The sequence below is a fragment of the Hypanus sabinus genome, chromosome 3 (assembly GCF_030144855.1).
Source record: "Hypanus sabinus isolate sHypSab1 chromosome 3, sHypSab1.hap1, whole genome shotgun sequence".
Lineage (NCBI taxonomy): Eukaryota > Metazoa > Chordata > Chondrichthyes > Myliobatiformes > Dasyatidae > Hypanus > Hypanus sabinus.
The window spans coordinates 133,240,407-133,266,388 of NC_082708.1; the positions used below are offsets into that span (position 1 = coordinate 133,240,407).

The following is a 25,982-nucleotide window of genomic DNA, read 5'->3' on the forward strand; positions in this document are numbered from 1 at the left end:
CAGCAGGCCACAGTCTGTATGGATCGGAAATAACATCTCCACATTGCTGACAATTAGCACTGGTGCTCCACAAAGGTGTGTGCTTAGTCCACTGCTCTACTCTCTCTACACCCATGACTGTGTGGCTAGCTCAAATGCCATCTAGAAATTTGTTGCTGATACAATCATTGTCGGAAGAATTTCAGATGGTGATGAAAGGATGTACGGGAGCGAGATATACCAGTTAGTTGAGTGGTGTTGCAACAATAACTTTGCACTCAACATCAGTAAGACAAAAGAGCTTATTGTGGACTTCAGAAAGGGTAAGATGAGGGAATGCAAACTAATCCTCATAGAGGGATTAAAAGTGGAGAGAGTGAGCATTTTCAAGATCTGGGTGTCAATGTCTTTGAGTGCCTAACATGGACACAACATATTGATGCAGCTACAAAGAAAGCAAGACAGCAGCTATATTTCATTAGGAGTCTGAGAAGATTGGTTTGTCAACTAAACACTCAAAAACTTGTGCAAAAGTACCTTGGAGAGCATTCTGACTGGCTGCATCACCGTCTGGTATGGGGGGAAGGGGGCAGCTACTGCACTAGATTAAAGTAAGTCGTAGAAGCTCCATCATGGGCCATAGTACCCAAGATATCTTCAAGGAGTAGTGCCTGAGGAATGCGGTGTCCGTCATTAAGGACCCCAGCCCCTCCACCACCCAGGACTTGCCCTCTTCTCATTGCTACCATTGAGAAGGAAGTACAGAAGCCTGAAGGCACACCCTTAGTGATTCAGGAACATTTCTTTCCCTCTGCTATCTGATTTCTAAATGGTCATTCAACCCATGAACACTACCTCATTACTTTTTTTTTGCACTACTTACTTTAACTTAGCTACTTAATAGACATTCATATACTTACTGTAATTCAGTTTTCTTCCTCTACATTTATCAAGTATTTCATTGTACTGTTGCTGTAAAGTTAACAAATTTCATGATATTAAACCTGATTCTGATTCTGAAATTGATAAAATACGATTCCTTGCGTAACCCAGTCTCTCAACTTTCATTATATCTATAAATAACTTATTCAAAGAGATAGAGAAATAAATGTCTATATTCACTGACTACACCAGGGGTCGGCAACCCGCGGCTCCGGAGCCGCATGCGTTTCTTTGATCTCTGTGCTGCGGCTCCCCGTGGTTTGTTAATTTTTGAAATGTAATTCGAAATTTGAAGATTATGGTGATCTTGTACAATCTAAAAACGTTGTGGAGACCCCATTTCCTGGCACATCCGAACCGGCTCACAATTAGCCACCATTCCGGCTAAGGGAGATAGCCTACGGGGGTTTGTGAGTATGTGTCTTTTGGAGCATCCGCGCCCACGGGGACGGGTTGAGGGAGGCTTTAAATCAAGGCTGTTTAGTTCGAATAAAGTTACCTTTGACTGCAGTGTCTTTGTTTTAGCGCTGCGTGTAGCACACCGCTACAACGTGTTTTTTATCACTATTAATATACATCACCACTGCCAATGCCTGACACCCGCCAGTGCGCGCTTTCTTTTAATCCTTCGATCCAAGGTAGGCTAACTATGGAGTAACCTTCAACCCAACATCTTTTTTTTGGAGTTCAAAATGTTTTTGTTGCATGCAGAAATGTAATTTCGTTTTCTCTGCAGGAGTTCATCAATTTCATAAATGCAACACATTATAGTTTGTTTATACATAGCATAAAGGCAAAAAAACCCGTTGTATGCAGTGTTATTTCATTTTAAATGTCAAACGGGTTTTGTGGCTCCCAGTGTTTTCTTTTCTGTGGGAAATGGGTCCATATTGGCTTTTTCAGTGGTAAACGTTGCCGACCCCTGGACTACACCAAGAAGCACAGTAAATACTGAAGTAAGTTGCAAAGGGACTTTGAAAGACAATGAATGAGCAAAACAGTGAAAGATGAATTTCCACATGGAGAGGAGAGAGTTAATTAACTTTGGGTCTAAAATCTAACACATATTGGAACAGAGTATTCTCTAAGTGGCAAGAAGCTTTGGAGAAGTAGGGAGACACAGGGGCCTAAGGACAGTAATCACCAAACACTTCAAAAAACAATTAAACCCTTAACTGTCCTTGCCCCTTTTCAGCTCTTTGCTCTTTCACCTGCCATATCATTTACATGACTCCCTCCCCCTCGCTTCCCCAGCAACCCAACCTCCCCCCTCACCCAGATTCACCTCATTGCACACCAGCTACTGCCTTCCCCTCCCCCTCCTTTTTATTCTGGTTTCTGCCATATTTCTTTAAAGTCCCGATGAGAGGGCTTGGCCTGAAATGTCAAATATTTATTTCCCTCCATAGAACCTAATGGGGAGGGGGGGGGGGTGTGTCCACTAAGAGCAGGAACCATCAAGACTGGTTTGACGATAACTCAGATACCATCCACCACTTGCTTAAGGACATGCACAAAGCACACTGGGCAACTTTAGATAACCCATCATCCATTAGCATCAGACAGCAATGGCAGGCAGCTCAGAGGAAAGCGCAAAACGCAATACGGGCCATACAAAATGAGTGGTGGATCGTAAAGGTACATGAAATTCAGTCCTTTGCCGATAATAATGATATGCATAATTTTTACAATGCTGTCAAAACCATCTACGGCCCAATAAATCGATGCGTTACTCCTCTGAAAACAGTAGATGGAGTAACATATCAGAAGAATCGGAATACCATTCTGCTGAAGTGGGCTGAGCATTTTAGCATCCTGCTCAATCAGGATTCTGACGCAGACATTGCCATCGTGGATGAACTGCCTGAACTTCCTCCTATCCAGGACCTCAGTCTACCACCAACCTTCCAGGAGGTTCTATCAGCTGTCCATTCCCTTAAGAACAACAAGTCCCCTGGTACTGACAATATCCCTGCTGAGTTACTGAAGAACGGAGGATACATGTGTATGCGCACCCTCTACCAGTACATCACCAAGGCCTGGACTGACGAGAACATCCCACAGCAATGGAGAAATGCAAACATCGTTGTAATTTATAAGAACAAGGGTGACAAGGCCATCGGTGGCAATAGTAGGGGCACATCACTCCTTTCTGTTGCTGGAAAGGTCCTGGCTAAGGTGATGCTTCAGAGGCTCATCAGCAACATCACCAAGTCGATGCTGCCTGAATCACAGTGTAGACTTGGGAAGAACAGGAGCACGATCGACATGATCTTCACAGCCCGGCAGCTTCAGGAAAAGTGCCAGGAGCAACATCAGGACCTGTTTATGGCCTTTGTCGACCTCTCCAAAGCATTCGACACTGTGCAAAGAGAGTCTTATGGGATGTCCTCCTCACGTTTGGCTGTTCCAATAAATTTATTAACATCCTCCGCCAGTTCCACGATGGGATGACTGCTCGGGTGACCATAGGAGGACAAGAGTCCAAGCCCTTCCTTGTACCCACAGGGGTGAGGCAGGGGTGTGTGCTAGCACCAGTGCTCTTTAAAATCTTTCTCCTGTGTGTTGCCAAGCTTCTCCACAACGAGATTGAAGACAGCAGCGGTGTGGCAGTGGACATCAGGTTAGATGGCAACCTCTTTAACATCAGGAGGCTCTGCACAACCACCAAACTCCTGGAGCTGCAGTATGCAGACAACTGTGCTCTTGTGGCCCATACTCCGGAGGATCTTCAGACTGTCCTTGCTGTGGCGGTGAGAGCGTACAGCAGGATGGGGCTGACCGTCAATACCACCAAGATAGAAGTGGTTTGCCAATGGAGTGCTAATGTCCCACCCACCCTACCTGCCTTCACTGTTGGTGATGAAAAGCTGTCAGTAGTGCCATCTTTCAAATAGCTGAGTAGCATTCTCTCTGAGGATAGCACCATTGACAACGACATCCAGAGCCGCAATAAACAGGCATCAGCTGCCTTTGGGAGACTTCAGCATAGAGTCTTTCAGAACAGGAGCCTTTGTCCCTCCACAAAGATCACCATATACCAAGCGGTCTGTGTCACCACCCTCCTTTATGGCTGTGAAGCTTGGGTAACCTACAGCTGTCAAAAAAAGTCCTTGGAGCGCTTCCACATAAGCTGCTTTCAGCACATCGTGGGAATTACCTGGCGTGAGCGGGTGCCTCACACCGAAATACTTGTAAAGATCAACTGCAGAAGTTTTGAGGCCTTGATCACCCAGCGTCAGTTTCAGTGGCTGGGGCACGTGATAAGGATGTCCCCATGTCAGCTGCCCCACAGAGTGTTATACGGCCAGCTACATCATGGTCAACACTCAGCTGGAGGGCCGAAGAAGCGCTATAAGGATCAAATGAAGAATGCTTTAAGGAAGTGCAAGATCAGACCTGAGGACCGGGAGGATGTTGCTGCTGACTGTAACACTTGGTGACAGCTGTGTAGGGATGGGGTTCGTATTCTGGAGATGGAAAGAACAACCAGAAGACAGCAGAGGAGAGCCAGGAGAAATGCAGCCATGGTTGCCATCACTACCATCACTACCACAAATACATGTCCCACCTGCAATAGAACTTGTGGGTCCAGGATAGGACTGTATAGTCATCAAAGATCTCACCTTTAAAGGAGTGGACATTGTCATTGGATTTCAATGGACAACCAGAGAAGTAGAAGTTGCTCCAACCCAACATCTCCAGTATTTCTTGTATTACTCTTGCAATATTGGTCATTCCGTCAAGTGTGTTGTGATATGGCTGGTTGGCTGTTATGCTGTAACAGTACAAAGCTTTGATTAAAACTAATCTAGAGTTTTTCATTCTGTTTCACTTCATAATGAAACCATGATATTTTGGCCTTGGAGGAGAATCACTTCAAATTCACTAGAGTGAAGGCAATACAGGGGTTAAATTGCAAAGAGATGTTTCATAGACCAGGTTTGTATCCCCATAACTGTAGAATATGTGTAGAGGGATGATCCATTTATTAAGGAATTGGGAAATGTCATTTCCTTTGCTGGTGGAATTCAGATAAGGGAGCAAAAACTTAAAAGTCAGATCTTTCAAGGCCGATGTTAAAGAGTAATAAAAATCTAGAGTATTCTCCCTGCCCCTAAAATAAAAGATTGTTGTGGTGATGTTAAATGAAATTTTTCCAAAGCTTACATTAACAGATTTTTGTTAGACGTAGCTACAGGGAGTTGTTAGAAAGAGGTTAGGTATAAATAAGCCATAATATAATGAATCAAAGCAGGGGTTCCCAGCCTGGGGTCCATGGACTCCTTGCGTACGGCATTGGTCCATGACTCATAAAAAGGTTGGGAACCTCTGGAACTGTTGCTTGGTTGACTTTTCTTCAATATCTTGCTAATATCAGGGACAACCACAACTTATCAAGTGTTGTTGCGACACCATTCCTTCAATGTCACTAGACTAGAATCCTGGAACCTCACACATGAGGATATTATAAGAATGCCTCATTCATATTGATGATTGGAGGTCAGAAAGGTCCACTTTCTCAAAGAAAAGCAGGAATAGGCAATAGATGTTGTTTTTACCAGAACTACCTGTATTCCTCAAAAAGATGAGACATACAGTAAGAAAATAGAGAGGCTGGAAATGGGAGCACCAAATAATCTGCTGGAGGAACTTAACAGGTTATGCAGCATCCGTGGAAGGAAAGATTTTGTTGATTTTCAGACGGAAATCCTGCAGGCAGTCCACCAGCACATTGTTTGTTGTCCTAAAAGAAATACTTTGTCTCTTTCTTCTGAGGAAGACTAGGCTTTTCTCAGGTTCTCAGACATAAATGTCTTCAGCACATTCTTAAGCTACTAAGCTAGAAACGTAATTCTTTTGGACCAATATGGCTGCAAAGACAAAAAAATATTGTAACTGTTTGGAAAATCCTCTCATTGCGGTTGTAGTAAGAGGCACAAAGACAAAGAGGTGTAATTGATCTTGAAAATGAAGGGAGTATGGCACAAACAGGTCCAAATTTACTGCAGCTGGGACCCTGATACTGTTTGCTCTAAGCCTTGCGCTTGTGCATTTAGATTTTTAATGTTTTATGTGGGAGTGTAAACTGATAATGTTTCACAAAGGGGCACAGGCCACCAGAAACCTAAATGATCAAAGCAGTAATAAATAACATATTTAAAATGTTATTTGAATGAGAATAGACAATAGTTACATGTCTGTGTTGATCTTGTTTTTCATTGATTGTACAAACTTCACACCGATACTCAGTACACATCAAAGTTCAAACAAGATTTTAAAGTTCAAATTTGAAAGTTCAAATTAAATTTATTATAAAATTATGTATATGTTACCATACATGGCATGATAATGTTTCACAAAGGGGCACAGGCCACCGGAAACCTAAATGATCAAAGCAGTAATAAATAACATATTTAAAATGTTATTTGAATGAGAATAGACAATAGTTACATGTCTGTGTTGATCTTGTTTTTCATTGATTGTACAAACTTCACACCGATACTCAGTACACATCAAAGTTCAAACAAGATTTTAAAGTTCAAATTTGAAAGTTCAAATTAAATTTATTATAAAATTATGTATATGTTACCATACATGGCATCCAGGTTAAGATGACACTACTGTTGGATGACAACTTACTGGTGGTTCATAAAACAAAAAATACAACTAAATACTTTATTAATAACACTTTCTGTGGTAAATTATCACAGCAAACAATGAAGAGACAAGTGAAGACAAGGTTGGCTCGAGGGTCGGGGTGTACAGTTACGATGCAAATTTGAAGCAGGGCATGTTCGAGGAGAAGTGGTTGGAGCGAGGTCAAGGCATAGTCGAGACAGAGTTAGAGTGGAGAAGTTTCAGAGCCTGTCTAGCTAAACCGGGAGCGAGGTTGGTAAGCACCCGGCTGATTTGGAAAGGTCAATTATGGGCTGGAATGTGGCGGCAGGGTGCAGGTCCAGAGTGTATCACTGCAGTGGGACCCAGGTCCTAGTGCGGGAGATGATCCAGTGTTTTGACAATTTAAACACTGGCCCAGATAGACCTGAAAGGCAGGGTGTCGGGACTGCAGGTGAGGGTTGGGAAGATTTCGCTCGCTCTTCTGTGATATTTACTCCTCTCTCCATGGCGCTGAGGCTGTGAGACTGCTCTGGCTGCTCCAGGCTTCGTGTCTGCAAGCTTGGTGGCGATTTGCCCTGCCGCGTGATGATCTGAGACTGAAGCTCTGAGCCTGCTCCGCCTGCTCTGTGTTTTATGTCTTCAATTTTGTTCTGAATGCTATTGTTTGCATGATTTGTTTTCCTTTCTCTCCCTATGCATTGGCTTTGGTCATTTTTAAAAATTGGGTTCTTTTGGGTTTCTTCTTCTGTGGCTGGCTGTAAACAGATGAATCTCAGGGTTGCATAATTAATACATACTTTGATAATAAATGCACTTTGAACATTGAGCTTTGATCTCCTACCCTGAGATTCATTTTCCTGCAGGCATATACAGGAAAATAAAGACATATAATAGAATTTATTTTAAAAAAAACTATAAATAACAAAGACTGATAAACAACCAATGTACAAAAGAAGAACAAATGTGCAAATGACATAAAGGTACATAAATAATATTGAGGGCATGAGTCCTTGAAAGTGAGCCCATAGGTTGTGAAGACAGATCAGCATTGAGGTGAGTGAAGCTATCCAAGCTGTTCAGGAACATGATGGCTGAAGAGTAATAACTATTCCTGAACGTGGACCTAAGGCTCCTGTACCTCCTGCCCAATGGCAGTTGCGAGAAGAGAGCAGGGCCTGGTTGACAGATGCCCTCAATGATGGATGCTGCCTTCCTGTGGCAGCGCTCTTTGTAAATGGGCCTCAGTGGTGGGGAGGGCTTTACGCATGATGCACTGGCTTTATTCCCACAATTTTGTAGATTTCTAGCGAAGCCAAAGGCAGGGCAGCACACCTATACTTAGATGCCAGATTTTGCATATGCGAGTTAAACAATGTACATGTCCCAGCCTAACTTGAAACTGTGGCCCCACTGTTTCACTGGAGTTGCAGTATCATTCCCACACAGGTGGCAGAGAGCTCCATCAGCCTCTCTGCTGAGAGAAAATTCCATGGAATTCTAAATCATCCCTTTTGAATACTTTGAGGAAGTAAAGACATGAAGGAAATGGCCTCTCTCGAGACACTGTTTATATCAATGAAATGGAAGCGCTGGACAAGTTTAAATCAAACAAGTCGCAGGGATTGATGGCATTCATTATCCCAGACTGTTGCTGGAGACCAGCGTGAGAGCCTATTAGGTGATGTCAGTCATCATGAGGCAGTCGTTTATTATTTGAGAAGTACTGGTAGATTGAAACTGGTTACCATGGTTTCAATATTAAAAGATTGGGAAAGCAGACACAAACAACTACAAAACCGTGAGTGAAACTTCAACCACAGACAATGCAGATATAATAGCTGGCTGTCAGGAAAACCTGGAGGCAACAGAAGAAAACTGCTGGCAACAAGTCTGGAAGGAGGATCAGAAACACGAGACAATCTGCAGATACTGGGGCACCCACACAATGCTGGAGGAACTCAGCAGGCCAGGCAGCATCTACAGAAATGAGTAAAATGTCAATGATTCCGGCCGAGACCTTCAGATGTTCAGATTGCAGTGTAGTTAGGAGGAGAGCGAATTTGGTCAAGAAAGGTCTGAGATTCTATTGTAGGATATCATTTATAAGGCATTCTAAATATATCACAGACATTATTTATCGATTCCTCACAGGAAGAAAAAGGAAATGAGAGCAGTTCTTTAAACTCAGCCTCTGGGTAGGTGACAACCTGCTTGTCTAGTGTGGCAGACAATAGCTTTGATTTTAAGCAGATACAAGTCTGAGTGTAACTCAGTTTAAAGAATGTCATTGGTTGAATCACAAAGCATTGGCTACCGACTGTCAGTATTAGGAAAGAAATGATTAAGGATTAGAGGGACAGGCATCTAATGGTGAGGGTGCGATCATAGTCACAGAGTCAAGCAGCACAGAAATAGGCCTTTCTGTCCACTGTGACCATGCTGACCCTTCTGCCCAGTGCCCACGTCAATGTACACTAACGTAACTTGCCCAGCAGCAAACAGGGATTGTGCTATTTGAGCATCAAGAGCGGTTGGGTAGCCCACTATTGATGTTTGCTCTGATAGTAGTGAGCTTCCATTTATCAAGAGGGACCATGTGATCAGCAACTTACAAGTAGCCATGAGAAAAATATCTGCAACAAAGAAGTTGTATGTGTGATAATTGGTTTAAGTTTCATTGTTTGTGTTTCCATTCAGGCAATCCTGCACGTGGTGTATAAAATCCAACAGCAAAAGGTTTTGAGTGACCATTAGGCATTGGTCTAAATAACATCAATAAAGACTATTACAAATTTCATTCAGAATCAGGTTTAATATCATTGGCATATGTCGTGATATTTGTTGTCTTAGAGACAACAGTACAACACAATACATAATAATACAAAAAAATCTGTGAATTACAGTAAGTATATATTAAATAAGTGTATTAAAATATTTAATAAGTAGTGCAAAATAGAAACAAAAAAAAGTGAGGTAGTGTTCGTGGGTTCAATGTCCATTCAGAAATCAGATGGCAGAGGCGAAGAAGCTGTTCCTGAATCCTTGAGCATGTGCCTTCAGGCTCCTGTACCTCCTTCCTGATGGTAGCAATGAAAACAAGGCATGATCTGGGTGATGTGGGTCCCTAATGAGGGATGAAGCCTTTATGAGGCATTGCTCCTTGAAGATGTCCTGGATACCACTGAGGCTAACTCCCGTCAGCAGTGCAGTATTTCAACTGGAAAAGTAGCAAGAACCAAAGATAAAGAACGGAGGTTTGTGTTGCTTTGGCAGTCTTTGTGAATACAGCAACAATATTTGTTCATGAATTCATGTGAGTTTATAAGGAAGCTATTTCTCTGAATGTAGAATTATGAAATGGCAGTTAGCTATATCTGGCTGGTACCCAGGAGCACCTTATTTTAATAAGGGTATTGATGCTGTTGACTTCCATTTTACCAGAATCCATTCATGCCGCATATCATCTATGCTGCCTTGATGTCAGGAGTAGTCACTCTTTGTTCGCTTTGGAAATTTTGTTCTTTGGTCCATGTTTGGACCAAGAGTTCTGGAGCCGAGCAGATCCAATCTGGCTATCAGTGAGCATATTATTAAGTGCTACTCGAGAGCATTGTCAATGACAGCTTCCTTCACTTTACTGATGATTGAAAGCAGACTAATTGGGTAGTAATTAACCAGATGGATTTGTTCTGTGTTTCGTGAACACTATGTACCTGGGCAAATTTTCCACATTGTCAGATAACTGACAATGTAATTGTACTCAAACTATTTGTTTAGAGGCACAGTTGATGCTGGAGATCATAACTCCTGCACAGGCAGGCACCTCCTTGTCTCCACCCAGCTAACAGGAGTCACCAGCAACCTACTTAAACCCAGCTGTCGTCCACCCCCTCGCACACTCATCGAACCAGCCAGCCTTAACCAGTTGCTCGTAGCCTTCAGTTACCTTGATGCCTTGTCATGTTAAGTATCTGTTCTCTCTTGTTTTGTGGTCCCTCATTGCTTGGTATTTTTCAGTTGATTATTAAAGTGATTGCTGGCTGCTAAATCATCTCTGCTGCTCTGTGTTTGGGTTAAACCTCCTCTACATTTCCTGACAGGATGAGTAAACCATTGATTGACCCAGCAGAGTATGATTGCCTAAAGGAAGGCTTCTGTCAATATGAGCACATGATCCAGAAGCAGCAGGAAACTGTTGACCATCTGCTCACCTCTTTGAGTCTTGATAAAACAATACCGGAGGAATTAACCTCCTGCCTCTGAGTCCAAGGTTCCAGTGTCCAAATGGTTTGATGGATCCCCAGGCCAACACTGCAAATCCCTGTCCCAGTGCATCGTACACGTCTGTATTCCATGGACTGAGCCAAGATTGCCTTCATCATCTCTCAACCAGGTGAGCTCTGACCTGGGCTGCCAGTAACTGGGAAAATAAGACCACTATTTTCAAGAAGTTTGTTGCTGAGGGATGCCGTGCTTTTGACTATCCAGGAAGTGAAAGGGATGCAGCAGATTGCATACTTCACCTGCATCAAGGTTCATGCTTGGTGCTGGATAACACAGTGGAATTCAGAAATCTCATGAAGGAGTATGGCTGGAATGCAGAAACACTGCTGGCCCATTACCAACGGAACATTTGAAAGACGAGCTGCCTACCCAAAGATGCCCACTGACCTTGAAAGCCTCATCACTCTAGCCCTCTTATGGAATAACCTTCTCAATCATCAGCCAGAATCCCAGAACCGCTTCAGGCTGCAGGACCCTCAGCAGCACCTCCAGAACCCCTGTAGTAGGAGAGGATTTCCTTAAATACCCAAGAGTGTGAGCGTCGGTGGAGAAACAACTTGTGTGTTTACTGCAGAACTACCAATCACACAAGCCCACTGCATCTAGGAAATGGCACCACGAGGTAGAGACACGGGACCTTCTATCTGGTAAGACTTTCCTGGCCCCTCGTTCCAGCATCACAATCCAACTGTCCTCTTCCACACGCCAACAGCTCTACGCACACAGGAGCCTCTGGTGGATTCTGGCACAGCAGGTGACTTACTGTACTGGACCCTGTGTGTGAAACTTGGACTCCCTATGGAGTCCATCTCTCACTCCTTTTGTATCACAGCTGTTGACGGATGTCTCTTGGGGGTCTGGGATGGTCAAGGCACACACACACACACACACACACACACACACAGTTAAAGCCATCTCCCTTGTGTGTTCTTTTACTTAATATTTATGCAGTTGTGCACAGACACTAATTGGTGATGAGTACAAACCTGAATGTCAGAAAATATCACGACCTGCGCCAACAGATATGGGACAAAACAGTGAGAGTTAAACAGCACGAGAAGTCAAAGGACCCATGAGTAGTTGTGAAAGGCTCACTGAATTTAGAGTGAAAATAACGTGGAGGTGGCTTCAGTCAGGAAAATTAATGATTTTTATAGTGCTAATGAAGGCTGGGGGTCTTATGTTGTGAGAGTTGAACTGGATTGTAACACGAGCAACATGAAGAAGCAAAGCCCCTACACTTCTTAGCTTAATGGCCCCAAGAACATGCAGTCTCTTATGCAACCTAATAACCCCTGAAAAGCCAGCAAGCAAGATGTTTACAACTTTACAAAATCACTTGAGCCCTAAGCTGGGAGATACAAATTTTACAAAAGGAACCAGTCAAGATGAAAGCATTTCTGAATACATTGCAGAACTACGCAAACTTTCCCAGTACTGTGACTTCAGAGATGGACTTTCTGATGCATTAAGGGACAGCCTTGTATGTGGTATGTATAGTCAAAGCACTCAAACAAGGCTACTGTCTGAAAGAAACCTAACCTTAGAATGGGCATTGACCACTGCAATATTGTTGTAGATGGCAGCAAAACTACAGAAAAGGAGGTTAGAATGTGAAATGCACAAAATGTTCCTGAATGGTGCAAAAAGCCAAAGATGTTATCAATGTGGCAAATCCTCCCATGATGCAAATGACTGTTGGTTCAAAGAAAATGTCTGCAGAATGTGCAACAGACAAGGTCACATAGAGAGAGTGTGCAAGGCAGACAAAAGGCACAACCGAATGAAAAGTCTCAAACACAAAACTAAGCAAATGCATAAAGTCACCGAATGTAAAACAGAATCAGACAACATAGAGTCTGACAAAGGTGAACAGTCATGCCCAGAACTGCATAGTATAACTGAAGCAGATCACAGAATTATTTGGATCACAATAGATGTGTCCAGTGTAAAACTGAAAATGAAGCTGGATACAGGGTCATTTTTTGTCCATAATTCCAGAGGCCGACTATAACAGTGTTTTCTAAAATACCATTAGAGAAGACCTCATTGATGCTAAAGACTCACACAGGTGGAAAAAGTGTCTTCAAAAGGCAAACTGAAAGTAAATGTGACATACAAAGGCCAAACATAACAGCTAGAGCTTTATGTATTGAAAAGTGAAGGGCCTACACTTTTCGGATGTGAACGGTTGAGAAAAATCCAACTCAACTGGCACTCTGTCAAAGCTGTGTGTGACGTCAAAAGGCAATGGCAGCACTAACCAGAGACTGGCATAGCAGCTTAATGCTAATGAAAGGTGTTTGAGAAAGGGATTGGTAAACTCAAAGGCATGAAGAACAGAATTGAACTGAATGAAACAGCAACACCAAGATTCCATAAAGTGCGTTCAGTACACACTATGTCCTAAAGTGGATGATGAACTACAGAGCTTGGAAACATCGAGAATTCTCCCCAAGTCTGTGTGGAATGATTGGGCCATGCTTATTGTCCTGGTTATCAAGAAAGGGAAACATAGAAACATAGAAAATAGGTGCAGCAGTAGGCCATTCGGCCCTTCAAGCCTGCACCGCCATTCAGTATGATCATGGCTGATCATCCAACTCAGAACCCTGTACCTGCTTTCTCTCCATACCCCCGATCCCTTTAGCCACAAGGGCCATATCTAACTTCCTCTTAAATATAGCCAATGAACCGGCCTCAACTGTTTCCTGTGGCAGAGAATTCCACAGATTCACCACTCCCTGTGTGAAGAAATTTTTCCTCATCTTGGTCCTAAAAGACTTCCCCTTTATCCTTAAACTGTGACCCCTTGTTCTGGACTTCCCCAACATTGGAAACAATCTTCCTACATCTAGCCTGTCCAATCCCTTTAGAATTTTATATGTTTCAATAAGATCCCCCCCAATCTTCTAAATTCCAGTGAGTATAAGCCTATTCGATCCAATCTTTCTTCATATGAAAGTCCTGCCATCCCAGGAATCAATCTGGTGAACCTTCTTTGTACTCCCTCTATGGCAAGAATGTCTTTCCTCAGATTAGGGGACCAAAACTGCACACAATACTCTAGGAGTGGTCTCACCAAGGCCTTGTACAACTGCAGTAGAACCTCCCTGCTCCTGTACTCAAATCCTTTTGCTATGAGTGCCAACATACCATTTGCCTTTTTCACCGCCTGTTGTACCTGCATGCCCACCTTCAATGACTGGTGTACAATGACACCCAGGTCTCGTTGCATCTCCCCTTTTCCTAATCGGCCACCGTTCAGATAATAATATGTTTTCCTGTTCTTGCAACCAAAGTGGATGACCTCACATTTATCCACATTAAATTGCATCTGCCATGAATTTGCCCACTCACCTAACCTATCCAAGTCATCCTGCATCCTCTTAGCATCCTCCTCACAGCTAACACCACCGCCCAGCTTCGTGTCATCCACAGACTTGGAGATGCTGCATTTAATTCCCTCGTCTAAATCATTAATATATATTGTAAACAACTGGGGTCCCAGCACTGAGCCTTGCGGTACCCCGCTAGTCAGTGCCTGCCATTCTGAAAAGGTCCCGTTTACTCCCACTCTTTGCTTCCTGTCTGCCAACCAATTCTCTATCCACATCAATACCATACCTCCAATACCGTGTGCTTTAAGTTAAGGAAGGCTGGAGTTGTTCACAGATGTGGGGATTTCAACCATCAACTCAGTGTTGCGTACTGTTCAGTATCCCCTGCCACAAATAGAAGATATTTTTGCATCTTTGGTGGGTGAGGAAAGGTTTTCAAAGATTGACTTGTCACAAGCCTATCTGAAAATGGAGATTGAGTCAACAAGCAGGAGGTTCCTCACAATCAACACTCACAAGTGACTGTTCCAGTATAACAGTCTCATCTTTGGTGTCCCCGAAACAGATTGTTATCTTGATGACATCATTGTCACTGACAAGAATGATGAAGAGCTGATCCAGAACTTGGGTAAAGTGCTTACCAGACTGAGTGAGTCTGCACACTGTTACGAACGAGCCACAACTCTGAGGGGCCGAAGGGTACAAAGTAGCCCCCTCCTTTTTGAGAATTGCAAGATCGCTATTAATTCGGGTCTGGGACCCAGGAAATGAGAGAGAGACATGCAGAATCCACAAGGGTTTGGAATGTGTCCTGACCTCAGCAAGGCGGAACCATTGATAACGGCTATTGTCTTTTGGAGACGGAATTGTGTATTGAGTACTGTACTATTCGTTGAAGCCCTCAGGGAATGACCAGAGTGGGCTGGTTGAGGGATTGCATCATCCCAACCTGATTGACATCTGAGACCCCGTGAGTAAGAATAAAAGAGGGTCTGGGGAACAACCCCTTTAGACACACCAGGAGAAATGCTAGAGATCCCATGATAGCGTTTAATAGCGACAGCTGGTGGAGGGCTCGAGTGCGTCCTTTCCCTTTTGCGTGGGATTGGGGCCTTACCACGGAAGAATGGCTTAGCTAAAGTAAAGGACTGGCTACACCAACGGAACTCTCGAAGGATCGACGTCATAAAAAGGAAAAGCTGGCAAGTTTCTAAAATCTCTCTCTCTCTCCAACAATTGAAAACCCAGTGGTCCCCAAAGGCTGAAGCCTGTATGAACTGAATGAACTGAGTGACTTTTATATTTTCATCGGACAATACATTATCCCCTAGACAACAATAGAGCTTATTTCTTATTGATTATTATTATACCCGCACTTTTAGATTTAGTATTGACGACGTATATTATCTGTATGTTTGCATTGATATTATTTTTGTGTATTTTTACTATTAAATACTGTTAAAAATAGTACCATCAGACTTCAACGGACCTCTCTATCTTTGCTGGTAAGTGACCCAGTTACGGGGTTCATAACAACACAGAGAGAAAAATGTGAATTTTTCCAAGAATGAAAATTCATGCTGTGGACATGTCATTGACAAGCATGGCTTGCATAAGTCACAAGAGAAGATTGAAGCAGAGCTGCAGGCACCCAAACTGGAAAATGTGTCACAACTCAGGTCATACTTGGGCCTTGTAAACCACTACCACCAGCTTCTCCCAAACATTGCTAGAGTGCTGTATTTATTGAATGCACTGTTGCAGACAGGAGTAAAGAGCAAAGGGTCAGAAAGATGCGTAAAGCATCAAGGAAAGAAAGACTAGTAACATCCGATGAACTGTTCACCCATTATGACCCATCCCTGCCCATCACACTAGCATGCAATGCATCACTTTATAACTTTGGAGTTGTTCTGTCACAATTATGAAAGGTGGATCTGAACATTTGCTTCAAGATCACTGACGGGCAGAGAATGCCACTGCATACAAATTGACTGAGAGGCCCTCAGTCTAGTATGGAGAATAAAGTAGTTCCACCACTACATCTACAGACAGAAGTTTATGTTAGCGAAATAACACCAGCCCCTTGTGTCCATTTTCAATCTCAGGAACTGCTACCTGGCTACAACATTGGACACTATACCTATGAGCCCACTCTTATGACATAGAGTTCAAGGTACCAGACAATACAGCAATCCTGATGACTTGTCATGTCTTCCACTATTGGCAACTGAAGAAGTCTTCATACTGTGACCAAGCAGAAGTGTTCCACACCCCATTGGTGGGCCAGTTGCCGGTAACAAATTCTGAAATACAAAGGGAAACGAGGAAAGACCCAACATTGTCAGAAGTCTATGAAATCACGATGCAAAGGTGGCCAGCTCATAGTAACCCTATGTTTCCAGAGTTCTTAGTGAGACGAGACCAACTGTCGGTATGTCAAAGAACACTGATGTGTGTACCTCGTTGTGGTTCCCTCTAAACTGCACAGCAGAGTGTTAGAGAATCTGCATGAAGGACACCTGCTACAGTCAAGATGAAGAGTCTCACACAGAGATACATGTGGTGGCCAGGAATAGATAAACAGATTGAAGACTTGGCCAAAAGCTGTTCAGGACGGCAAAAAGTTCAAAATATACCCTCACAGGCACCATCACACCCCTGGGAGTAGCGGTCTTCACCAGGGCAAAGAGTACATATTGACTTTGCTGGGCTATTCATGGACTCTATCTTTCTGATTGCTGTGGATGCACAGTCAAAGTGTTTGGAGGCTATACCAATGAAGTCAACCATTTCAGCAAAGACTGTCTCCGCTCTGAGGACTATCTTGGCTAGAACAAATTGAGAGTGACAATGGACCACAATATGTGGAAGAATTCAGACTTTTCATGAGGAAAAATAACATCAGACATTTCAAGTCAGCTCCTCACCACCCAGCAACGAATGGGTTCGCTGAAACATTTATCCAAACCTTCAAAAAGTCCTTTAAGGCGATGGACAAGGAGGACATTTCTCTGCAGCACAAGGCGGACAACTTCCTTTATGGAAGTTACTGAATGCTCAGTCGAATATCACACGAGTCAACTGCATCCAACAAGGCAGACTCATTACAGTAACCGGACTTAACTCTGTGATGATGTCACTGACAGCAACATGACCACGGAAACCGAGAACATCATCTTACACAAGACACCTACCAAGCCCGATTCCACTCCACAAGTCCAGAGGTGCTATCCTGAAAGAAACAGAGCGCAACCCAAAAGACTGAACCTTTAGAACTGTGAAGCTGTAATTGTGAAAGCTTGATTATTTAGAATATGGTTTATGAAAGGGAAATTGAATGGTTTGTACATATACAGTTTTATGTTGCATTAATCAAAAGGGGGAGGAAGTGTAATGTATGGATCTATTTCTTTTAGAGCAATGACCCCCCCCCAGCACTATTTATTGATCTGCTGTCTGCATTCTCTCTCTCACTGCAATGAGAGTTAAAGCTATCTCCCCTGTGCGTGCTTTTATTTTTTATATATATGCAGAGAAACAGCACCATGGAACTGATCGCCTACTTTCTTAATCTTATCCACTGATTTCCAGATGTGATCAGCCAGGACAGTGATGTTCCCCGACTCATCAGTAATGTAGGTACAGCATTCTTGACCAATAACAGAGTAAGTGCCACCTTTCTCTGTGAGCAGATAATCTAAGGCCATCCAATTCTGTAAGGCAGCCATTCAGTGATCATAATTTTGGTCAAAACTTGGGTCAGGGCATCCTCTGTGCTCTGTGTGCTTGAATGCTATGGCCGTCTCATTAGCTAGTGTCTCCATAACATGCGTATCAGTTCCCTGGATAGTTTGGCTGAATTGTACTGGGGGGAGACTATTATCCAAACCCTTTCAGTCTCTGTGTTGGCCCTTTTACTATACTGGCCATCATGGGCAGGAAACTCATCCAGGGCCCCGAGGTGGTATACGTATGGCATCACATTCCCCAGATAGCAGTAGCCATACCACCCCGTGGGGAGCCACATACCCAGTGTGGTGAACTACATATACCTGTCTGGAAATGCCCCCTGCTGACTGCTCCTGTGGCTCCTCCCACAGACCCCAGTATAAAGGCGATCAAGGCCTGAGCCCGGCCTCTCGGTCTCCAGGATGTAGTATGGTGGTCACTCACTGCTTGTTCTTTCTTCCAGTCAATAAAAGCCAATATCTCGCTTTTACGTCTCAGAGTGAGTTATTGATGGTGCATCACCCAGTAAGTGCTATTCAGTGTCTTCGAAGTGCCCAGTGTTGTTCACAACAACACTCAGCATAGATACAGTCATCTAAAGATACCACTGGTGCTCATACACACTGAGTCCCACTGACTGGTTGGACCTGTGCTTGGCATATGGCCTATAACAACATTCCTTTCCCTTCCTTGTTGGCTGGGGAATCACTTTCAGAGTTGGGACCTTTAGGTTAAACAAGTCGTAAGGAGGGAAATACCATTCCTCAAAGTACTCAGTCCACCAGGGGTCACTAAGGCTCAAGTTCTTTAAGGCTGTTACTGTATGACTGGGCCAGGCTTGCTGGAGAGGAACACCTCCTTCCCGTTTCCCCCAAAGCAGAATACCAAAGGCAGTGGAGCAAGACAAGTTCCCCCTTTTCCTTGTCATCAAAGGGGATCAAAGTTCAAATTTCAAAGAACTTATTGTCGAAGTATCTATATACATGTCACCATATACAACACAGATTCATTTTCTTGTTGGCAGTAAATACAAGAAATATTAGAATCAATGAAAGGCCACACCCAACAGGACGGAAAATGACCAATGTGCAAAACAATACAAAAAGAAAGAGAAAAAGAAGGGAATAATAAATATTGAGAAGATGAGATGAAGAGTACTTGAAAGTGAATCCATAGGTATTCGTGGCACTCCTTCTCTGGCGTGGGTCAGAGTCCTCAAAGAAATCCAGCAACCCAACACTTTGGTCCTTTTTCATTTCATTCACCATCCACAGGAACCTCTCACCACAGGTCAACGTCAGCACCTGCCACTTCACCATTCTGCAGTGTAGGGAAACACACACTTACTCTCTCCTGCTTATTTAGACATGTCATTCCCGATTTCTCCTCCATAATGCTTCCCACCTCTTATTCCCCAACCTCCCTCCACCCAGTGACCCTTGTGGTTGCTGCACCCAAAGTGTCCCCAGTTCCTCTTCCAACTCCATTACTTATAGCTTTGGCGGGTCCAATACTGCTAAACGCTGGGACATTGGGGACCCACCCAGATTTGGCGGCCGGGAGTTCACTAGGCCCACCACTTGCTGCAGCGTACCCAGCCACCCTGGAGGGTGCAGGTAGGGGTCAATAGCTTAATCTATTGCCTCAACAATGCATTCGATCAGCCCCTCCACCTGCTGGTAGTATGGGATGTGAAAAGCAGACAAAATGCTGGAGTCTATGGTCCCATCCTGGCCGTTACTCCCACAAAATGCGAGCCATTGTCTTATTGAATCTCTGGCCACCAGGACATTCTGAATACGTGTTGTCCATTGAAAGCACATGCTGCTTTTTATTTTGTGATCACAAAGAACAGATCAGCTCCCATAACCATGGGACCCACCGGCCATCTCTTGGGCATAACTTGTCAGCAGGTTGGGCAGCTTATGGCCACCATTTTGTCCTCATTATAAATCATTGCAATCCATTGAGCCTCCACCCATCTCTTTACCCTGTCCAGCCCCAAGTGCCCAGACCACCAGCCAACTGAGGTTCTACCCCCGGAACACACAGGTCACCCTGTGCTGGTCTATCTGCCACAGATCTAGGCATAGCCTCATGTTCTGAAGGGTAGTGCATCTACATGATGGACTGTAATCTGCCCAGGCGTACATCCCTCCAATTATGTTCCCAACAGGGGTATGACCAGAGAGGTTGCACTCTCAGTTTTGCTCGTGCCTCTGAGGCATCCATACCACCATGCCATTGGCCACTGCCCAGGAGTTGGCATGGACTCCAATAGGCCCGAAGGGGCAGGGTGCCGGCCACCCACTCAGCCATTGGCTGGATCAGCCTCTCCATTCTGTATTATTACAGCTTGAAGAGCACAGTCTTCCTCTACAGCTCGCCACCCCACCAACGGCCGGAGCCCTCAGTGAACCAGGCGTGTTGCTTCTCCTCAGGGGTCAGATTGACAAATAGTTTACCCCACCATATGGGTGAGGAATCAATTTTAGGGACTCAGTTGTGAATGCAGAGGTTATTATTGGGCAGGGCCATGACCTGTTCAGAGGTGGCTCATCCCATCAGATCCCTTCTCTGACCTGTCTGCGATATACCGTCTCCATTTCACAATGGAAGACCTTTGGGTATGGCTCTCCTTGTGAGTTGCTTTTTCTCACTACACCCACTGTATGATAGAGAGATGATTGGCTGTCTGCTGTTCAGTGGCCCAATAACAGGGCAACAACTGCCAATCAGAGGGGCTGTATTGGATCTCTGCCTCTGGGGAGGTCTTCATCCGAAACCCCCAAGGCATGTGGTACCCCTTCAGCACCTGCCACAGGCTCCACTCAGCCACTCTAGGGGTAGGTGAAACCTGCAACTCAAAGGATACCCATTCTGTCTAGGGGCAAATGTAAGAGCCCATCTCACTGCCTGCTTGGCCACCTCAAAGTCCACTTGCTGTTCGGGATCTCATTGGAAAGCTCCTTCAGGGAGGCAACCTCTTCATTCAGTGCCTGCCTCACTATACCCTGCAAGTGTCCTTGTAACAGTACATTGTCTACATCAGGAGGTATGGAGATGTTAAGGTCTAGTTGTATCCCTTGCAAATCTGAGGAATCATGCCATGGCATAATGTGGGACTGTGTACATACCCCTGGTGGATGTGGCAGAAGGTGCACAACTGACCCTTCTACATGAAAGCCAACTGGTCCTGTGACTCTGTACATGGGAATGGAGGAAAAGGCATTAGCCAGGTACATTAACATATACCAATGCTTCCCCTCCCTTATGTCCTCAATAATAGTCACCACATCCAGAACAGTTGCTGGGAGGGGGGGGTGTTTAGTGCATGTTTATTTATCTGTTGATAGTCAATCGTTATGTGCCATCTCCCATCTCCTTTCTGCACTGGGCACACCAGGCTGGTATAGGGGGAGGTAGCAGAGAGAATGACTCCCTCCCACAACGGGGCATCTACAGTCTTCCCAATCTCTTTGGTGCCTCCCAGGATCCAGTATTGTTTGGTGTTGGCCACCCTCGAGGGGAGTGGAATCACCGAAGGCTCCCACTTGGCTAATGCCACCAGTACCTTCACCGAAGCCACCCCAAAGGTAAAGTGCCCTTCCTTGTTCATACCCAGAATGTACCGCCACCATGACAAGAATGGGTCCTGGCTGTCCTGGTCTGACGGCCACCTGCAGGCTAAATTCCCTGGTGGGAAGAAGGGAACACCCACCCCCCAAGCTCTCTATTGTAATACAGGAACCTGCCAAACATTGGAGTTACCTGGAATGGTGGAATGCACAGATCAGTGTCCGCGAGTGCTGTCCATTGCTACACATTCCCTTTCCCCCAATCCACTGCAATGGGTGCGTTAGGCCTTGGGTTCCCCCAGCTCGGAAAGGGCTACTGGGAGCCCTGACCCCATCTCTATGTGACTGGGGCAGGGAACTGTTACCCACCGCCCAACCCCTACAGTTAATGGAGTTCCACCAGTGCCTGCTGTAGGGCCTTCAAATTGGGATATAGGGAACCTGATCACAAGGGGAAAAATCTGGGAAGGGCTTAGAAGATGACCCCCTTCCCTTAACAGTTCACTTGCCCAACTTTCCGTCACATCGCATAGAGGATGGGAGCTGGAATCCCACCGATCTAGTCCTTTGCCTGAAGTAGCAACAAAAAAACATCTTCTTACAGGTCACACAGGATCCTCCCTCTTCCCATCAGCTTAGCCAGCTTCCAGACCCAGCCACGCACACCTTCTCCCACATACTCCAACCCCTCCTGCAGCCAAATGGCTGCATTTATAGAACCCCCCCCCCCCCAACAACTAACAACCCTATTAAAGGCAGCACCAGATCTTTAACTGGTGAGTTACTGTAACTCCTGTTACACTCACCAAGTACTGCCAACTGATGCACCATCAATAACTCACACTGAGACGCAAGGCGAGATATCGGCTTTTATTGACTGGAAGAAGGAACCAGGAGTGAGTGTCCATCATGCTATGACCTGGAAACTGAGGCCGAGCGTCAGGCCTCAGATCGCCTTTATACAGGGGCCTGTGGGAGGAGCCACAGGAGCAGTCAGCAGGGGGCGTGTCCAGACAGGCACATAGTTCACCACACCAACTATGCCAAATGTTGCATGAAAACAAATCTACAGATTCAGTAAGAGGGGCAGAAAATGTGAGTAAACACAGTTACTATTTATCAACAAATAGAAACACTCAACTAAGCATCTGAGTCAAACAATTACTTCTCTAAGCCTCCTAAGTTACAAAAATACAACACTAAACATTTACTAACACTTCTAACTCAAACAAGTACTTAGCTAAGTGTGTGCATGGGCCCTCCTTTCTGAAGCACACTTTCCCTGTGGTCCTGCAGCCCTGGTCACAACCGTTACAAGGATTTACCCCTTAGTAATAATAATCAATTTGCCACAGTGAGAATCCATTTTACCAACAAGTACCTTTATTGATTCACCTGAAGTGCATGTGAATTTACACAGATGAACACCTGTGTACACATCTGCTAATTTCCCCAACCCTTCATGAACAAAGACTGGAAAAGGTAATGCCCAGGACAGGAGTCTACAGTGACCAGGTGTACCTCATACTCCTGATTCAAACTCTACACATCCACAGGGTTCTGCACATCCACAACAGTTGGTCTCTAGGGAGTTGCCACTGCCTTGCATTTGAAGCTCCTTACTTTTAAACACTTCATAGCAGTTCAAATGTTGTATTTCCAACTCATTGGCTCAAGGTCACCTTCTTTCTTTTTGGTTCTGGTCCTGTGGTACAACCAGTATTGTTCTATGATTTTCTTCCATCAGCCTCATGCCTTTTGTTCTTTTCAACTCCGACTGGCCTAAACCATTTAAACCAGGTGACACAGACATTGAGTCTAATGAAATTACAGATTGCTCCTCCTGCAAGCTTGTCACTTTGCATAACAAGTAGCTACTTGTCTGAGAATGATCTCAGGTTTAGCAGGCAATTAGCTGGAATTCTACCTGAATACAGTCAATTACTCTGATTAACAAAAAACAAACAGGTCAACAAACAGTTCACAAAATGGCAGCTGCACGGACAGTCTCACAAAATGGTCGCCTCCATTCCTGTTTACTCACTGATTGTCATTCTTTCTGGCCAACACAACCCAATCTGAAGGGGAGTCCCTAATGAAAAAAGGAGATAGAGGTTCTCGCATGTGCTATTCTTATACCCCTGGAGTGCCCAGGACTGAAAGGCATTGCCGTGGCATGAAAACCAGCCAATGGGAGAGAGCTGCCACATCCTTCAAACAGATCAATCAGCAACTGACATGACACAGGAGCTTTCAACTGGCAGGTAAGTTAATCCTTCACATTACGGGTGTCCTTACTATGATAATGGACCATAGTTTCTTGCTTCAAAAAGGCAACAATTATACTAGTGTCTAAGAAGAATAGTGTGAGCTGCCTTAATGACTATCGCCTGGTAGCACTCACATTGACAGTGGTGAAATGCTTTGAGAGGTTGGTTATGACTGGACTGAATAGATGTATAGATGTATCATGAAGAGTATTCTGACAGGCCGCATCACTGTCTGGTATGGGGGGGGGGGGGCTACTGCATAGGACCAGAAAAAGCTGCAGAGGATTGTAAATCTAGTCCGCTCCATCTTGGGTACTAGCCTACAAAGTATCCGGGACATTTTCAGGGAGCGGTATCTCAGAAAGGCAGCATCCATTATTAAGGACCTCCAGCACCCAGGGCATGTCCTTTTCTCATTGTTACCATCAGGTAGGAGGTACAGAAGCCTGAAGGCACACACTCAGTGATTCAGGAACAGCTTCTTCCCCTCTGCTATCTGATTCCTAAATAGACATTAAACCCTTGAACACCACCTCACTTTTTTAATATATATTATTTCTGGTGTTTGCACAATTTTATTCTATTCAATATATAAAGACTGCATCTGATTTATTTATTTATTTGTTTATTTATTTATCTATTTACCTATTTATTTCTTATTATTATTTTCTTTTTCTTTTTTTATTATGTATTGCATTGAACTGCCGCTGCTAAGGTAACAAATTTCACATCACATGCTGGTGATAATAAACCTGATTCTGGTTCTGATTCCGATTCCACAAGAGTCCAAAGTCCAGAGCAGGATTTGAACTCCTGATTATTAGCCCAAGTTTATGGATTACTGACCTTAACCACTGCACCACCTATTTTACCATTATCATCACCCACTGTGGGCATCAGGCGGCTCCTGAGGAGGGGAGGCTGAAGATTGGGGGCACTTTGGTGGGATATTTAAGAGAACAGGAGGAAGGAAGATGAAGAGTAGAGATTGGGTAAGCAACCAAAAGAGGGAGAGATGAAAGGAGTGGTGGAGTTTAAGTGACTGGAAGTAAGATGGGAACAGTCATTGGTTAGAAGGTGTACCTCTAAACTCCAGTCTCTACATTGTGGATTACTGATTCAGTACATGATAACACATGTTGTTTATGTAATATTCGATCTGAATTCCTTTAAGAATCGTACCATGTCACCAACTAAGGTCTATTAGTATTTAATCAGCTGGAACCGGTTTGAGAATGGACAGTGAAAAGAAATGCTGTCTCTCCATGAAGATTCTATTGTTTAATAAAACTTTGTTAGTTTAACTTACAAGCTGGCCAAAGTCTGACAGATTAATACTGATATGGTTTGTAGCTCTTGGCAGGAAACTACAATTCCCTACAGAGACACATGTTGTGCCTATTCCTCAGTGGAAAACTGTGAACATTTGGGGTGGGCAGTAAGCAGAATAATCCGTTCAACTCTATATTAGGTGAGGTGATTTTGTTTTAAGCTAAAGCAGGCTTTACTCTCTTTGGATGCAGTAATGTGGGATCAAATGTGGTGTCTTGGGAGATAGAAGGGAGGGAAATGGAGCAAAAACACTGTCAGACTACCTCAGCTGGTTGAACGGCATCCACGGAAACAAAGGGATACTCAAAGTTTCAGATCAAGGTGTTTTACGGCTTGCTGATGTGGATGCTGACTAATTCAACCTTTATTTTTATAATTAAACACAGAACTTATAGGAACTGGCAGCATTCCTTGTTGCCACCCTTGAGTTAAAATGAATCTGTGCAATATTCCAGTACGGTAATGAAGAAGTATTAGGAAAAGGAAGTTGTAACATTAACAACACTGCAGCTACTGTAGACACAGCTTAACATGTGGAAGTGTTTTATAAACTTCCAGGTGGATCTGCAATGGCTTTGCTTGTTGAGGTGGACTCCCCCCACTCTTGTCTTTTCCCCACTGACCTAGACTGGTCAACAACGCACACGCACAGATACAGGCAGAATGGAATGAGTGAACAATCTCTGGAATTGTACCAAACTCTGTCAAATCACTCAATCATCAGGATGAAAACCAAGCCCAAGTTTGCAAGTGCGTTGTACCTCCTGGTTCTGAAAGTGACCAATTCCCTGTTTCTGCTCTGTAGCAGCCATCAGATCCATTTTCCCCTCATCTGGAGCCCAAAGATATTCAGCAAGCAAACTAGCAAAGTCACTTGGCCTATGTCCCATCTCAAAATCTGA

General features: G+C 44.2%; 1 protein-coding gene across 2 annotated transcripts in view; it reads right to left on the reverse strand.

Annotated features, from left to right (window-relative positions):
- mgst2 (microsomal glutathione S-transferase 2) overlaps positions 1-22,398 on the reverse strand; it is a 68,462-nt gene extending 46,064 nt beyond the window's left edge. The window contains exons 1-3 of one of the 2 annotated variants that reach the window (XM_059965175.1): positions 22,285-22,392; positions 21,038-21,104; positions 19,059-19,220 (exon numbers count right to left, since the gene is read on the reverse strand). In XM_059965175.1, coding sequence (XP_059821158.1) covers positions 19,059-19,074 — 16 coding nt within the window. In that variant the 5' untranslated portion in view covers positions 19,075-19,220; positions 21,038-21,104; positions 22,285-22,392. Of the gene's footprint in view, positions 1-19,058; positions 19,221-21,037; positions 21,105-22,284 lie in introns of both variants that reach the window. The other variant, XM_059965176.1, reaches the window with a different exon arrangement.
- Positions 22,399-25,982: the final 3,584 nt, after the last annotated feature.